Source organism: Chionomys nivalis, chromosome 14, assembly GCF_950005125.1.
Source record: "Chionomys nivalis chromosome 14, mChiNiv1.1, whole genome shotgun sequence".
Taxonomy (NCBI): domain Eukaryota; kingdom Metazoa; phylum Chordata; class Mammalia; order Rodentia; family Cricetidae; genus Chionomys; species Chionomys nivalis.
In genome coordinates this window covers 19,969,937-19,988,199 of record NC_080099.1, presented here as the reverse complement: position 1 = coordinate 19,988,199, position 18,263 = coordinate 19,969,937, and the positions used below count along the sequence as shown (strand labels likewise).

The 18,263-nt window shown below is 45.4% G+C and overlaps 1 protein-coding gene across 1 annotated transcript; it reads right to left on the bottom strand.

The window, feature by feature from the left end:
* Positions 1–218: 218 nt before the first annotated feature.
* Cplx4 (complexin 4) lies at positions 219–13,817 on the bottom strand. Its single transcript, XM_057789339.1, has 3 exons — positions 13,651–13,817; positions 10,849–10,936; positions 219–446 (listed from the first exon to the last, which is right to left on the bottom strand). The coding sequence occupies exons 1-3, from the start codon at positions 13,815–13,817 to the stop codon at positions 219–221; spliced, it is 483 nt and encodes a 160-aa protein (XP_057645322.1).
* Between the last annotated feature and the right edge of the window lie 4,446 nt (positions 13,818–18,263).

Genomic DNA, 18,263 nt, shown 5'->3' with positions numbered 1-18,263 from the left:
ATGTTCCTTGCAGCAAGGGCTAGTTAGTGCTCAAGTTAGTGCTAGTTAGACACTGAGATTGACTGAATTGCTGTCTACGTGTTGGTAGATACCTTTCTCACCAGGGCTTCCCTACATATATTTGCTATGTTATGATGCATTGTTGTCACCCCCCACCCCCAGGAGAGTTGCCTTCCTGCAGGTACCCTCCCTCTCTCCTTCCACACCCCCACCACCCATCACATGACAGAACACTTCTGTTCCGCCGACTGCTTGATTTCTGTGAAGGTGGCTTGTGCCTTTTCTTTAATGGCATCCAGGTCCATGTTCTGGAGGTTCTGCAGCTGCCCCAGGATAGAATCCTTCTCCTCTTCCTCATCTTGGTCTTCATCTACCATCTTTCGGAGATCTTCTGGCAAGTCCACATCATCCCCAGCCAATTGGATTTGTGTCTCATCCGTTTCACTCTATGTGAAAAAATATGAAAAAATAATACAGAGAAATAACTCGGAAACTGGCCAACTGAACAACAAACTGTAAACGCAGCATAAAAATAAAGGCCTGTCAGGAATGAGCAATGGGAGCAACAGGCTTGGCTGTTGTGTTGTGGCCCTGAACCTGGAGGCAGTGACAGAGACTGTAGCTCCATGGTGGAAGGTCCTTCGCTCTGACTAGATCCTTCTATCCCCAAAGTTTTCCTGTTGGGAATATTATGTTCAGCTTGTTGCTTTTGTTTATGTTGCATTTGTTCAACTCTGTAAGCTGTTCTGCTTTGACTGTCTAGAACACCTGATGGTCTAATAAAACTCTGAACGGCCAACAGAGAGGCAGGAGAAAGGAGAGGCGAGGCTAACAGGCAGAGGAATTATACAGAAGGAGAGATCTGGGAGGAAGGCTAAGGAGAAGGTCAGAGAAGGAGGAGGGCATCAGGGGCCAGACATCCAACTACACAGCAATCCACGGAATAAGAGTAAGATTTACAGAAGTAAGAGAACCAGAAAAGCCCAAGGGAGAGGTAGATGGGATAATATAAGATAATCTAAGAAAAGCTGGCAAGAAACAAGCCAAGCTAAGGCCGGGCATTCATAACTAAGAATAAGTCCCGTGTGTGATTTATTTGAGAGCTGGGTGGCAGGTCCCTCAAAAGAGCTAAAAAGAGTAAAAAACACATCATACTACTATTGCGTTTTCCATCTGTGCTCCCAGAGCAAACAGCACTGGCATAATCTAGGAGACTGTTAGAAATTCTGTGATCTTACTTATTTATCCCAGACCTACCGGATTAGAAACCCTGGCAACGGAACCCATACATGGAAGTCCAGAAGCGCTCTAGCACCCCCCCCCACACACACACACCCTCTCTCTTTCTCTCTGACTCTATTTTTATTTTACGTGTGTGGGTTTTTGTCTCATGTATTTGGATCATGCACATGCGGTGCCTGGGATTGCAGTTATAGATGTTTTTGAGCCACCACGTGGCCTCCACAGACACATTCATGCCATGGTGCCCCTGGAAGCCAGAACAGGACATTGGATCCCCAGGAACCAAAGCTACCAAATGTTCTGAGTCACCATGCCAGGTGGGTGCTGGAAACTGAGCACAAGTGTTCTGGAAGAACAACCAATGCTCTTAATCGTGAGCCACATCTCCAGCCCCAGAAGCCCTCTCTGTCTGCACACAGAAGCTGGGGGTCCGTCCCAGCTATTTCTCAGAGCGGCACTACAAATTCTGCACAGCCTGTCAGTCTCACGCCATGACTCACGAGTTTGGCTGACCCTCATTCTAGGGGTGGCATTTGAGTTGGCAGTGACCGCCCATGACCTTTTATATTTTAGCGGCAACTCCTGCTTAACCATTGCTCCTTCCTCCCCTGCTGCTGTCCTGGGCCCCCCTCAGGGACACAAAATCAGGTGTGTTATAGGCGTGGTTCCTTGTTGGCACTCTGCGTGACTGGCTGTATTGCCAAGTAACCTGGATGCAGCAGGATTTTCTAGTGTGCTGTCCCTAGGCTCCTGCCCTTTATGCTGTGGAGCTCTTAGTAATAAGAAAAAGCTAAGGAAAATCAAAGTTCCCTTGGGAAAGGTTCAGAGTAGCTTGTGTCCCAGATGACAGCTCTCCGCCAGTTTTCTATCAGGTTGTAACGTGTGAACTTTATTTCAGGACGACAGAAGGGAAGTAAAGTATATTAAAACGGCGATGATAGAAAAGGCCTATGTTAACGCCCACCCTGTAGGTTTTGTTCAGCCTTATATTTACTATTAAAGCTCATCAAGTCACTCATGGTGACATATGACTTTTAATCAGGTCACACTGATTTGAATCAAGACAGATTAGTATCCACTGAGCTCCTTGATAAAGTCACTACCTAAGGAGATGAAAGCGCCCCTCGCCTGGGTGCCCAGCAGAGATGATCAGAAACCAATTGTCACAAGATCTGGGAGGTATATTAGCATACACATGCACTATCCTCTATCTCTAAATGGGTTTGGAGTCATCCTGCACCTCTGAAGTTCTTCTCTAGATGAGCCTTGGGGATGTAGAGCCCAGTAACCTTTCCCTAGGGTCCCAGTTATCTGGATCCAAGTAGAGTGACGGCAAGTCTGGCTCTAGAAAGAGTTTGGGAGGCAGGTGCTGGATGCTTTGGGGGAGATGATCCTCACGTAGGCCCTCTCTATAAACTTCCAACTCAGCCCCTAGAGATGAGGTAGCCCAGTCCTGCACTTGGCAGGTGATTTAGCCCCTCCCAGTGCTTAAGAGATTATTTAGTTCCTACTCAAAGCATTGTGAGAGTAATTAGTAAATCACCAGGGAGCTCCCAGCCAATTCTGCATTTCCATTTGTTTTTATTTACCTATTCGCTTTCCTTGTAGATTATCCTCTGGGCATTTCTGCTGGAGTAGTCAGAAAAAGACTTCATTCAATTCTCTTTGAGTTCCTGCAAAACAGGAACATCGCACCCCTAATCAAATGTAAATGATTTAAAAGACAATCTTGGGGGTCCTGGCCCTTCCTCTGTGATCGGGAGTAAAATCTCTGAACACAGCAGCAGGTTGGACTCTGGAAAGAATGCCTCTGGGCAGAGTGACCACTGTGGGCCTAGAGTTCAGGCACTAGGAGGCAGAGGGAAGCGTATGTGTGCCAGCCAGCAAGTGAAACACGGAACCCACAGTCCTACAAAGGACAGGAATCTCACAGCTCCATCTGCCTGGATGACCTAGCACAAAGCATTCCTCTTAAGCATCCAAGAAAGTGTCTTCATGGCTTCCTCCCTCATCCACTTGTCCAGGGAAGATGGAATGTTGGGATCCACCCTACCTGACAAGGTGGAGGAAGAGTCTCCATCACCCCATTTCCACAAAAGTTGCTCTTACAATGGGACTCCCTCTGGCAGCAACAGCATCGCTGAGACCTTCCTAAAAGTGAATTCTGGGGTCCTACCCAGAGCTGCTGATCCAGACACTTAGGGCAGACTAAATTTGATCTAGCCCTGGTGTTTCTGGTGCTACTACTCAAGCCTGGGGCCCTGCCACTTTACAGTTTTTGAAGGTGGATGTAGCTTGCTCGCCTTTCTTCTGAGTTCACAGAATCTGATATGGGGACACAGATCATAGCTGTTATTTGCGCAGAGATCCTACTGCATCCTCATCACTATGATGGGTTCTGTCCTCAGGGCTATCCACCAGGATGAGTTCTGTCCTCAAAGCTACCCACTAATCCTTATACTCGCAATGGGGGTCAAGTCATTGGCTAAAGAGTCCGGTTGCCCGATAAGACTACAAGCTACCCACTTAGAGGGTGTGTGAGCTTCTCCACCATACCCAACCTTTCAGAACTTTATTTCCTTCTATACAAACTGAAGCTCATATGGAATGGGATTGTTGGATGATCACTGAGCTGGTCCTAAAGCTAGGGCTGGCTTAGTGGGTGTCGTTTGTGAAATCTGTATCCTCCAACTGTCTTCCTGCAAGGTGGCCTGCAGTATTCCGGAGGCTGAAGGGAAGCCAGAAGACCTGGGGTCAAGTCCCAAATCTGTCAATCACTCTGTTACCAGGGGAACCTTATTTTCCATGTCCAAAGCTGAGTGGGAGGGTCACTCAGAGTAAAACAATTAAGACTTGCCTTGAAAACTCCCTGCCCCAAGTTCCCAGCTCTGGAGAAAGGGTAGCTGTGGTTAGGAATACTTCAGGAGGAAGGCGAGATGCTGTGTTTACGCTCCTGCTAAAAGGGTCCTTGGGTAAGAGAAGGCCTGAGGCAGACTTAAGCAAAGGGTGAGAGGGCTCAGACAGGAGCCAAGGCCAACGCAAACAGGAGAGTGGGCAGGGTGGATGGAGCAGACAACAGAAGCTTTGTTTCCACCTCCCCTAGGGAACGGCCTGCTGCTGGGACCTTGTCTACTCCTGGATCATGACTGTTTTATCCAGACTTCCTACTGCCCAGTGACAAAACGTAGGCTGGGAGACCATGAACATCCTGACACTGTTCACACTCCAGGAAAGGCAGTCATGCCCGTTACAGCCCCCTTTACACAAGCACAAGTATAGATGAGAACCAGGATTGCTGTGGGGCTGGAAGCAGCTCTGGGAGGGGACAGGACCGAGTCTAAAGGGGTTGACAAGAAAGTCAGTATACAACCAGAGGACACAGGGGCCATGCTTCATTCTTAGGGACTGACCCCTGACCTTTTGCCCTAGAGTGAGCCTAACCCACGATCTCCAATTTCCTTTTCTCTGGGTTTTGCCCCTTTATTTCTGATGACACTTGAGATGAGGTAATGTCGTTGTAGTTGGTTCTGCCTTCATGAAGCCGAGTGTGACTAAGCCAATACCTGTTTGACATGATGGGGATCTGGTTCCACTTGAGACTTGTCTGCTTATTTTGGGTGTGTGATATATCAAACAGCTGGATGGGTAGATGTTTCCTGATATATGCCACCATCACCTTCACTAATCATTTCTTGCCACAGGTCCTATAAGGCAGATGCTTGCAGAAGCATCATTTCCTGTGGGTGTGATGGTTTATGCCCATGATTCCAGCATTTGGGAGGGCTGAGTACAGAAGGATCACCAGCAATTCAAGACCAACCTGAAATACCCAACAAGACCAGCAACATAGGCCATCATTTTCCTTGTTAGGGATGTCTTTTTGTGACTGTTAATCCAGCAGAGTGGCCCGGCAGGGCAGTATGGTCTGTAGGGTTAAGTCAGTTTAGGTTCTCACTGTCCATGTACAGACTGTAATCCTGAGGAGTTGCTTTGCCTCTCTGAGTTGGTATTTTATCTGACACCGATAGGCATTAGAAGGCTTCAGTGAGAAAGCTGCTGTGAATAAGAAAATCCTGCCTCTGTGTCTCAGGATGTCATGTCCCTCTGGACATCCAGTCCACTGCTGCTCAGGGGGCTGGGGAGGAGGAGCAAAGGGAACCAGGGCAGGCAAAGGGGAGGGGAGGAGAGAGAGGAGAGAAACAAGAGAAGGGGACTTCACAAGGCCTCCCTGAAAAAAGACTGTTGTAGAAGCCTTGAGCCATCTTCATTATTATAATTTTTTAAAACAAAGCAGACTTTAAATTAAATTCTAGTGGAGATTTCAATATGACACATTTAAAGACCGCCCTGTTGAGAGACTTACTTGCATAATGAGCGATGCCCTTCATGGGGCAGACAAACACCAGGTGTAACTAAGTCTCCCAGCTCAGCAGGGGGACAGCATGCTCTCCAGTGACTGACCCAGATTGACAATTCTGTTAATAGGATTGGGGCACACTGTGGAACTCTTTTCTCTTATTAATTTGCCCTGACTTATATATACAATCTGAGTCGACTGGGGACAGGGTTCACTTACTTTTAGAAAGACCCTTGTAGTTTTATGTAAAACATGTGACTTACTGAATTAGAAAAATATGACATTTTAATTATAATATAAAGTAGCCCTTTGTTGTGTACAACACTGTGATGCCCAATCCAGTCCTATTCATTCATGAAAATGTATTTATATACTTCTAATGGCAGGTTCTTTCTGATGTTTCCAATATATTGTTCTTTGGGTATGGGGTATTATTTTCTTTTCTCTTTCTGTTAGCCCAATAACAATCATTCAATCAAGAGTAGTATATTCTCTCGCTCTCTCTTTCTCTCTGCGTATTAAAAGGTCACAGCATTAGGAAGTCTGAGAGCCACTGAGTTAAAGGAAGATGGAGCCTGCAGGCAGGAACCAAGCCAGGGAAGGCATATTCAGGTGAAAAGTGCTGCCTGCGGTTTTCAATGGGATGGAGGCTTTTCCCCCAGGGAGTCCATAGAGAAAGAGACACTGAAGGTGCTGGCAAGGGATAACTAAGAGGTACAGGGGATCCCACCTAACACGAGCATGGATGACATACGCCATCGTAAATGTTCCAGTGGTCTCTAGCCAAAAACCAGAGGAACCCAACACAGACGGTGTGTGCAGCGATGAGCATCATGACCACTGGTATAGATGTACACATACATCAAGAACTGCAACATGCATCCCTTCGAGAGCTGCAACGTGGTTATCGCATTTATTATTTATTATTTATCTAACCACTGCAATTAACAATGGCCATCCAAAAGCCTATGCCGCTCCAGTTTTAAGAATCACTATTGTTTTTTTTCCAGCCAGTAACAGAGTGAAACCCTCTTTCTTAAGAAACGCCAGGCAAGTAACCTCTTTAGAAAGCACGGTTCTAATTCCTAAACACGATGCAGCTGCCCTCATTAAACCCGACAGCTCCCGGGAAGGCATTTTTCTCAGATTTGTTCCTTGTTTGGTTTTGGTCAAGGGAACAGGTCTAAACTGACTCCTGCAGTTATGGAACAGCGGTGTTGTTGACCCTAGGGTATTGTGAGCAGAGAGCCTGGGAAGTGTCGAATTCGTCCAGTTCCCTATGGACTGCTAACACTCTGCTCTGCCTGATGGTGACCTTGCGTAGCTGTCATCAGATGACACAGGGCTGCACGCGCTACAAATGTGTGGGAGGGGTGGCCGCTAGGAGTTCACGAGAGTCCAGCCGTTCTCTTCCAGGGGCCAATTTCCTTGTTAGCCCACCCGCTCTAAACTGTGGAGGAGACAGTTTAGAGAGCGCATGAGGAGATGGGGGCACGGAAGGGCACCGGATGAAGAATGACTGTCCCAGCAGGCTTTGCAATCTCTCATAAACATCTCCATTTACGTGTCCTTCAGGATTGTGTGTTGAGTGTGCGCCCATGGAATGTGCTTCCCTGGAAGTAAAAATTAAAAATATAAAAAAGTAAAACGCTCTCAGGTGTGGGTGCCAAGGAGCTGAAGCCAGGTGGCCATCCTGGAACCCAGATCTATTCTAGGAAGAGAACTTAGTGATTGTTGGGGGCTGTCCATGATGGTGTGTTCCTCAGATGGTCTTGCATAGGAAGCATGCAGTGACTAGGTTCCTAGGGGCCTTGGGAGCTCCCTATCAGACACCCAGACACTGGAGGGCAAGAGGCAAGGGAGTGACACTTGTTGGCAGTCCGGGGTCTCTGGCTTTTAAGTTCAGTGTTTACACATCTCCAGCTCAGATGCTGACTGTGGTATTCTGAGAATGTGCCAAAGGTGCCAGTGAAAAGGGCCTTGAGGCACAGTCCAAGGAAAACCACAAGGATTTGCCTGTAGAGTGTCAAGCCCAGCAAGGTGGCCACGGGGACAACTTGACTGGAGACGATGTTGGAACAAAAGGGTGGCCTTTGTAGCGCCCCTACCTCATTCCCCCATTTTCTCTTGCAGTTGAATATTCCAGTCTGTCAGTTCACCCCCAATTAAAGGCACTGCAGAATCTTACCACCCTAGCTATTAAAATGGAGTTGTTGCTAGGACTCTCCCCCAGTATGCCACAGGAAGATTTAAAATGCACGCTCTCATCCTCGACAGCAAAGAGATGCGCGTCCGGAAGGGAAACTGCCATCCAGACAGTTGTTTTGCAGCGTCCTAACGCTGCTACCACCCAGGCCAGGGCTCCGCTTATAAAACAGGGAGAGCCCTTCAGATGACTACCACTAGGGGGCACCTGGCATGGGGATCGTCTATGTAAAGCACACTCTGGGGTGTGGTCAAGCCTGTAGGTGGCGCTATCCAGAGCTGCCATACGTGGAGAGAGCAAGCCATTGTTCCAGTGCTGATCTCGGCCTGTCTGTCTCCAGAGCTGCATTTGACACTCTCGGGTTCTTGTAACTTTTGCTCCATGAACCTCATCAGTGAGTGGGAAAGGGAACATGTAACTCAGGAGGCAGAGGAGGCCCCCAAGAGTGTGGCTAAATGGCATACACAAGGTGCCACGCGTTGAGGTTGGGGAAGTCGGTTACATCTGGTGCTACACAGACTAAGTGGAATATGACCTGATTGATTTTTTTTTAAAAAAAAAATTGCAGTTTTAAGTCCTGATTTCACAGAGAGCCATGCTGGATCCCAGTTCTACACACTTTACAAAAAGCAGGCAATCCTATCTATCACAAGCAGCAATTTCAGTGTTTCTCACACCATTGGGAATTTCTTAAAACACGGTATAGAATCAATTCTACAAAACAGAACCATAATCTAAAAACACCACAGGGAGCTGAAGGAAGCTTGCCAGTGAGCAGTGGGTGTACTTGACTGAAATTCTCATCTGTGTATTTGGAGCTGAGGCAGCCAGGAGGCCTTTGCAAACCATCAGAACTTATGAAGGCAGAGGAACCTCTGGTGTTCATGGGAGTAGGACTCAGTGACTTGTCCCCAAAAGAGTCAGGTAGTAGGGCGGTGCAGGTTACCTGAATGTTTTAGTGCTGTTTTAAGACAGAGTTCAAAAATTGCCCTCAGTTGTTTAGGGACTGGAAGAACAGATGCCGATACCATAGGTACAGGGACCTGAGTTCAAATCCTTTTATGTTTCATTCTTGCTTGTGGTCAGAAGGCCTGGGGCACAATCTGTTTTGTAACTCACTAGGCATATTCAGACTTGGTTTTCCTGAGCTCCCTTAACTCTTCCAAACTATGAAAGTATTTTTTCCTTGGGTGTTTAGGGAGGTGACAACATGCAGTTAGATGACCTTCCAGGCCTCCTTTTCAGAACTCATGAAAACAATCAGGAGCTCACTGGGAGAAATGGCTCAGTGGCTAAAGCACTTGCCACACCAGTGTGAGGACGTGAGTTCAGATCCCCAGAGCCCGTGGAAAGCTGGATGCAGGTGTGTATGCCATGCAGCCAGTACTCCTGTGGGGAGCTGGGAGGCCGACACAGGACACTTTCTACATGCTCACAAGCTAGCTAGCCTGCCATCTGTGGAGATAAGTGAGACACTGTTTCAAACAAGTGGAGGTGACAAGCAGCAAGCGAGGTTATCTTCAGACCTCCACACAGACCTGCAGCACATATGCATGCACACAGACCTACAGCACATATGCATACACACAGACCCACGGCACATATGCATACACACAGACCCACGGCACATATGCATACACACAGACCCACGGCACATATGCACACACACAGACCCGTGGCACATATGCACACATACATGTGCACAGACTGGAAACTGAATAGTCAAGCAAAGAGGACGTATCCAAGCATTGTGCACTGGAGGCACAGTGTAGGAAAGTAGAGCTGAATGAGGCAGGGGCATTCGTCCTGACTCACTAGATGTCTGGGAAAACGAATTTCAATTTCATTGGCATTTTCTTCTCTTGTTGGGAGCACAGCTTTGTTCTGTGGGCATCTTGGGGATCTGCCATGGGATGGACTCTAAACTGCTGGCCTGAGCAGCTTTGACCTTGCCTCGGCAGTGGGCTTTGCTTTGACTAGTGCTCATGCTTTCTCTGGAACTAGCTTTTCCGGGGACCTCCAGGGGACCCATTGAAGGAAAGATTCTTTTTGTACTTTTTGACTCATGCAGATGTGGTCATGGCCCATCTTTGGATGCACTTAGGAGGACCTTTATGTTGGTTGTTCTGCACCTATGGCAGTCTGTAATAGACAATGCACTTTCAGAATGTCATCTTGAATACTCCCTGCATGGGGTGACGGCAGAGCAGTTAACAGAACTGGGTAGTGCCTCAGGAAGTACTAAGGCTGGGTGGGAACACAGACATGAGTGGGAATAGCCAAGTGCTGGGCCCTCTGCCACTTGAAAACAAATCCTGGGTTGGCATGTCTGAGCCAACTGCCATAGCATGTCAATACATCCTCTCTCCACTAGCCAGGGACACACTGGACCACAGCGACTGCTCAAAAGTTTAGGATGGAACAGATGATGCCAGGTGAGAGTCCCCACTACGCTATCATCTTCCAAAGTAAGAAACCGTTGTCCTTTTTCAAGAGAGGTAGGAAGCTAAGGGAGTAAGACTCTGACTGAGGGTACGAAGACTTTTCTTTGCCTTGTGCCTGTATCTTCGGCTATAAGATAGAGGTAAGAACAGGCCCTAAATGAATTGATACATGTGAAATACACTGCCCAACACCTAGAAGAACTTAACAAATGTCAGCTATGACATTTGTCCTCATTGTGTATGGATGTATAAGAGTTCTATAATAACAAGGAGACCCTGCCTCAAATAAGGACCTGTTCCAATGCTGTCTTCTGGCCACAGTTGAGCCATCCCATGTGCACGCCCACATTCATACACACAAATGCACGTACATGAGTCTCACACACATACATACACAATCCTCATTTATCAGAAGTCATGTTTTTTGAGTCAAACAGGAAATTTATAGAAATTAGGCCATTTACAAGAACTCCTAGTTCAATGCTCTTTTTACAATAGCACGTATGTAAATTAGGACATACACTTAATCATCAATGTGATCTTGCTGATAATCAAACATTCTCCATTTTTTATTTAGGCACAATGAGACCCTTTCTTACCTTTGGGAGCCTGTATTTGTCCCTGAGGTGGACTCGGAGGCATGCCCTCTCTGCCTTTTTCTGAGTAAATGCAGCATCCCTCTCCATCCTAAGAAACAGACAAAGAATAGGAGACAGGTTATAGGAGATAGAGAGACCCATATATTTCGGCTGGTACTCAGGGAGCAGGACCTTGAGTCATACTTGATTGTACTGACCACTGGCATTTGGAAAAATGTAGACTTCCCCCTCCAAGTTCCCAGTATCTGATTCTCTCTTGCTATCATCACTACACTGCAGCACTCCAGACCTCTAGGTCCTCAGGTAACCAGGGCCTGGGACTGTCTTCATGAAGCAGGCAAAGAGCATCAGAAGGATGGCTGTAGATAGGCCGAATGGTCCTGGACCCTAAGCCTCAGTATCCCCCACAGGGACGGCAGATTCCTCACTTGCTCCTCCTCTGCTGCCTCAGAATGGGGAGGCTGCGTTTCTAATAAACCTCTCCCTTGGGCACTTAGAGAAGCAAAACAAACAAACAAACAAACAAAAATCATCAACCAATCAACCAAACAACAACAAAGCAAGGTGTCCTACTCCAGGACTGAGACATTCTTTGGAGGTGCCTGTGGTGTTTGGAGACATGATGCCAGGCCCCGGTGACAGTGTTAAGGCAGTCTTAGCTTCCCTAGTCAGAAGCACTATCTGCAAATAGCAGCTTCGATTCGCATCACACCAGTCTGGGCGCCTGCTCAATGGATGACCTAATTCAGAGGTTCTCATCCTGTGGGTTCCGACTTCCTTGGGGGTCATGTACTGCCTGCCTGTCCTATGTGACAGTATGGTCCTACTCCTGTGTTGTGGCGCCTGCACTACAGGGCCATTCCCAAGCCTGGACCATTCCAGGCAAGGGCCTGGAGATTTAAACACACAAGGACACACAGACAGACACACGGGTCATCCTTGAAACAGGAATGGCCCAAGGATGCTCCCTTTATTGTATCCAGGGGCAGCTTATATAGGGGTCCTTAACTGATAGCCACGCCCCAGCCAAACCCACCAGAAACCACTCTCCTGCCATCAGGAACTCCTGAGAGTCTCGTGCTCAGAGCAACTGCAAGCATAACACGTTGTTTACAAGAAATTCAGGATCTAGGGGTCCACAGCTCCCAACAGTGTTACATATCAGACATCCTGCATATCAGACATTTACATTTTGATTCATAACAGTAGCAGCATTACAGTTATGAAGTAGCAATGAAAATACTTTAATGGGTGGGGATCACCATGAGGAACTGTATTAAAGGATCGCAGCATTAGGAAGGTTGAGAACCACTGACCTAATTGGACCCATGATTAGGCCAATTTGAAATGGATTTCCTGGGTCATGATGACCTATATAAAAGCATAAAGCTTTGGGAAATGCGTGCAAAGCTCACACGAATTGCTTCCTTCCCTAGTTACCCCGAGAAGTGCATGATTAATTCTGAATTTGCCCAAAGGCACGGTCAACTGGCCGTATTGAAATGGACCAAGTTGGATAAAAGAAGTTTCTTTGGGAAGCTGGGATTGAGACTGAGAAAGACTGATACTTGAATCATGGTTTGAAGGATAACAAGGGAACTTGAAAGCAATTGGCTGGCCCTTTCCACTGCCCTGTGCTCTTACTCTTTGAGTAAGGAGACAGAAAAGCAGTACCATGGGAACAGGACAATGGCAGGGGATGGAAAGAGTGCTTGTGGCCCCAGTCAGCAGCCATTTGGGTCTCCCTGTGTGCCAAAGGCAGGCCTGGTAAGTCTTCTGCTTATAGACTCTGTGGGGCATCTTTGCACAAAGCGCTATTTGCAGGAAAATAAAGCCTGTTTTCATTTTTAGGTGAAAATTGCCTTTTTTTTTTTTTAACTTGAAGATGCGAAGTAATTCCAAGCATTACACAAAAGGCTGACTTTGAAGACAAGCTACATCTGAAGCAAACAATCAGACTAAATGTGCCTGGGACTCAAGTGGTCTTGCCTCAGTTCTACCTCCAGAACGATCTGGAATAGTCCCGAGACAACATTCTGTTCAACCTTCTAAGTTTTAGAAAATTAGGAAACAGTGATTTATCCCAGAGGTTAATGCCCCACCGTGTGGGTAGGAAGCAGATCCTTCCCACTCAATATTTTATTAGGAGAACTTTCAGACAGGAAACCCGAAAGAACCTTAGATTGAAAGCCACATTTCGATGACCTCGCTTCTCCATTTCCAATCCCATGTTTTGAAACACATACCTACCGTTCTATTCATTTCTTCTTCTTACTTTTTGATATATTTACAGATGCAAATATCAGAACACCTCCCAAGAACACTTCAGCGTGCATATTATTATCCTGAGTTATGTATTTATTTATACTCCCTCTGTTTGTCTTTTGAAGAAAATACTGCATGCAACTCAGTTTCCCAAACTTTCAAGTGTACCATTTGGTGATGCCCCCAAATGCCCACACCTGTGCAACCCAGGGCCTTTAATCTGAAATATTAAAAAGCCACACTCACTTTTTTTTTTTTTTTACTTGACCAATTAAATCAAGGCCAATTACAAACGTGCCTAAACCAGGAAGTGGTAAGCTGCATTAAGCATAGCATTGCTCACGTCCATCTCTATCAGTAGCATGCATAGGCAGCAATGCTGCAGGGGTATCCTTAAGCAGAACCAATTGTTCTGCAGGCTAAAGGTAAAGATGAAAGGGAAAGCATCCTTGGAAGCCAAGAGCCACCAGCCTGGGCCCCCAGAGGTTCGCAGTCCCTGTGGAGCTGCTCTACAGGGATCGATGTCCCGGTACTCACTTCTCTTCAATCATCTGCTTCTGGTACTCCTCATACTCCTCTCTAGTCATCCCTTGAGCTGCTGCGGGGTCCGAGGTCCCTCCTTCTTCTTTCTTTTCTTCAGACCCACCTCCAAATCCTAAATTTTTTACCTGGTTACTTATCATGCTTTTCACAAAGAAAGCCATGGTGTCTCTGCCTGAGAGAACTGAAACCCAGTCAAAGCCTGACAGTAAACAAACCAGACCAAAGCAAACCCTCCAAATGCTCTCAACCACAGCCTCACATTTGGGAGCGCAGGATTTGCATAGCCTCCTCTGTCCAAGGGCACAGTGGTAGAGAGAGGGCTTTTGCTAGCCATAAGCTGGATTAGAGGGTGAACTCTTAGCGTAGAGGCAGATGGTTCCGATTACTAAAACCTGCAGTCAGATTCAACCTTCTGCCTTATGATTAATACACTCAACTAATTTTATGGGGCAGAAACCCCACCCATTCCCTGCTCTGCTTTCCTTAGGCATCTAAATTTTATTTATTTATTTATTTTTGGCCAGAGATGGAGATTGAGCGCAGGACCTTGCAAGTGTCAGGCCAGAATACTGACTTTGAGCAACACTCCCATTCCCTAAAGTTCAAATTATATAGACAACAGGGCTTCATCAAGAGGCCCATTTCAATTATATTAATTGGAGCCAAGTGATTAGATGGCTTCTGTGGAATTTCTACATCCCAGCCCTGGAGTACAACATCCTGTTGGAGACAGTCCAGTGAGATTCAAACCCCAGAATGCTTTATTAAGCAAAAGTAATGCTTGTGATCCATATCTGATCTCACAGGACTCTAAGTCTGAGGCAAGCATTGCTTTGGGGTTCCATTCAGTTTGGTCCCGCTTCACTGGGAATGGTGTCTCACACAGAATACATAAACCAGGCAAGAGGGTTCAAGGGGTGAGCCAGGGTCTTTAGTTCACCCAGGGAGAGTTGCTTAGCTTCTTCTGCTGTATGGAAGTGCCATTCATCTTCCCAAGAAGCTGGCTTTGTCACTCTAAAGACAGGACCCCTGGTGAGTCAAGCCCTCAGTATGCATTGCCATTCTTTATCCTTTGCACACGGTGCTCTTCCTGGGTGATGTGCTTTAGCTCGGCTACAGCCTCCACACTGTTTTAACAGCGCATTCTCTCTGGCTACGGCTTTCTTCAGCTAAGCCATTACTCTAGCAGTTCTCAACCTGGGGGTTGCAACCCCTATGGGGTAAGGGGCGGGGTTGGACGACCCTTACACAGGGTCACACATCAGATATCCTGCACATCAGGTATTCACATTACGATTCATAACAGTAGCAAAAGGACAGTTATGAAGTAGCAACAAAAATAATTTTATGGTTGGGAGTTATCACATGAAGAACTGTATTAAAGGGTGGCAGCATGAGGAAGGTTGAGAAGCACTGCTTTAATCTATGTTCAAATGTTTCTGGTTAAAGAGCTGGGGGAGGGGGACGGACAGGAGCCTTATTTGTAATTAATGCTCATTATTTTCTCAGCAGGAACAATCCTCCAGACATAGGCCACTACTCCTAAGAGACACAGAAATAGATAACCTGGGTTTTGGTGGTTTTTTTTACATGTTTACTATACATATTTCACAGCCTATTTTCCCTTCTACTAATCTGTTTAAATGCTGCTCAAATAGCTTCAGCATTAAAGACCAAAACAGATAACGTGGAGTGAATTAGAAATTCATTGAAGACAAATATTAACTTTAACCCTTGCCCCCACTTTTGTTTTCAGAGAGGTTGCTGGGAACTTAGCACACTCAAACACTATCTCTAAACTCCTGCTAAAGGTGAGCTATATATTTCATCTCCCTGAAAGGTCTCACAGAGCCTTTAAGACACTAAATTCTAAGTCTTAACCTTTAGACCTTGTGGGGTTTTCCCCTCTTACAGTTTAGTGCAGAGAAATCCTCTCTTAGAAAGTATTGCACATCCGAACACATTAGTCTTCTATAGCAAAGGACAGCCTGCTGAAGTTCTGTCCTCTGTGAGACGTACAGTCAGAAAGTGAAGCCCCAGAGCTACGCCAACAGCCAATCTGGATCTGCTGGGTCTGAATCACAGAGTAGGTACTATACCTTAGCAAAACAAAAGTCCAAAATAACGAAAATTAAAACCCATTGCGTTAATACTGTTAATGAGGAAGGCATCCATTCTAAACCTCAAACTAGCCTGTTAAACATTTTCTCCTTCTTTCTCTCTCTGTCGCTGTCTCTGTCTCTCTGTCTTTGTGTGTGTGTGTGTGCTCACACCCAGCATTGCAAAAACTCTTAGGCGTCATCTCACTAGTGTGGAAATGGGATATCCCTTTCCAGCGCTTTAGTTTGGGATATGTAATTCTGACTGGCTCCGCAGCCGACACTCCCACTGGCTGTACTGCAGCAGTGATTTTATTTGACACCCAGTGACTATGTTCTGCTGTGTGCAGGATCTTTGTAGAGATGGTTGGAGAATATTCTGTTCCTCCAGGAAAGGGAAATAAATTCCACAGGACGCACAAAGTGAGACAGATAGGTGTTGCTGGTCCCATGCTCCTTCTGCCCCTGGGTCCGTAAGCCTCACTGTGGTCTGTGAGGTCTTACATTCTAGAAAGCTTCTGATGTATTAGGTTTTCATACTACCCCTCAAGTGACTTTAATTTTTGCTATCTGCTCCTATATTTCCTCTCTCGTCCCCCTCTTAGCTACCCCTCCACACTTGATCCTCCATTCCAGTACCCCCTCCCTCCCTCCCTCCCTCCCTCCCTCCCTCCCTCCCTCCCTCCCTCCCTCCCTCCCTCCCTCCCTCCCTCCCTCCATAGCTTTCTATTCTTTTTCCCTTTCCTAGGGATAGCTATCTGTCCACTATAGTCCCTTACTCCATACCTAATCTCTGTGGTTCTATGGATTGTAGCTTGTTTATCATGGACTCAACAGCTAATATATAAGTGAATGCATATCATATTTGTCTTTCTGAGTCTTGAGTTACTTCACTCAGAGTGATTTTTTTTTCTAGTTCCACCCATTTACCTGTGAATTTTATGATTTCTTTTTAATAGCTGAATAATATTCCATTGTGTAAATGTACCATATTTATCTATTCATCTGTTGAGAGATAGCTAGGTTGTCTCCAATTTCTGGCTATTATGAATAGAGGAGCAATGAACATGATTGAGTAAATGCCTTCTGGTAGGATGAAGCATCCCTTGGGTATATGCCCAAGAGTGGTGTAGCTGGGCCTTGAGGTTGATTGATTTCCAGCTTCCTGAGGAACCGCTACACTGATTTCCATAGTGGTCGTACAAGTTTGCACTCCCACCAGCAATGAATGAATGTTCCCTTACTCCATATCCTCGTCAATATGAGCTGTCATTTGTTTTACTGATTTTGACGATTCTGACTGATATAAGATGAAATCTCAAAGTAGTTTTGATTTGCATTTCCCTGATGAAAAGGATGCTGAACATTTTTTGATGTGTTCTTGGATTCAGTTTGTACTTTAAAATTTTTTTTTTTAAGATTTATTTTATGTATGAGTGCTTTATCTGTATGTAGCCTTTTTATGCCAGAAGAAGACACCAGATCTCATTACAGATGGTTGTGAGCCACCATGTGGTTGCTGGGAATTGAACTCAGGACCTCTGGAAGAACTGCCAGTGCTCTTAATCACTGAGTAATCCCTCCAGCCCCAGTTTGCAAGTATTTTATTGAGAATTTCTGCATTTATACTCTTAAGAAAACATGATCTGCAATTGTCTTCCTTTGTTGGGTCTTTATGTGGTCTTAGTATCAGTCTTACTGTGAACTGGGCAAGGTTCTTACTGTTTCGATTTTGTGTAATAATTTGGGGAATACTGGCATTAACTCTTCTTTGAAAGTCTGTTAAAATTCTGAGATAAAACTATCTGGTCCTAGGGTTTTTCTGATTGGGACTTTTAATGACTGCTTCTATTTTGGTAGCAGTTTTAGGTCTGTTTATAGTGCTTATTTCATTTTGATTTAACTTTGGTGTTATATGTAAAAAAATTATCCTTTTCTTTTAGGTTTTCCAATGTGGGTGAAGTAGAAGTTTTTAAGGTATGTCCTTATGATTCTCTGGATTTCCTTGGTGTGTGTTGTATGTCTTTTTCATCTCTAATTTTTTAAATTTGGGTCATCTCTCTCTCTGCCTTCCAATTTATTTGGTTAAGTGTTTTAATCTTATTGCTTTTTCTCATAAAATCAATTCTTTGTTTCATTAATTCTTTATAAACAAATATATATGCATATATATAATTTTATTTGTTTCAGCCTCAATTTGATTATTTCTTGCTACCTACTCTTTTGGGGTGTGATTTCCTTTTGTTCTAGAGCTTTCATTTCAGGTATGATGTTAAGTTGCTAGTATGAGCTCTATTTTAATTAAATAATTAAAAAATAATAATTTATGTAGGCACTTAGTGCTATGAACCTGTTTCACAGAACAGCCTTCATTATGTCCCATAAGTCTGAGTATGTTGTGTTTTCATTTTCATTTATTCTAGAAAGAATTTCTTAATTTGTCTTGGTCCATTATTCATTGATTTGTGAGTTTTTCAATTTCCATGCGTTTCTAAGTTTGCTCTTATT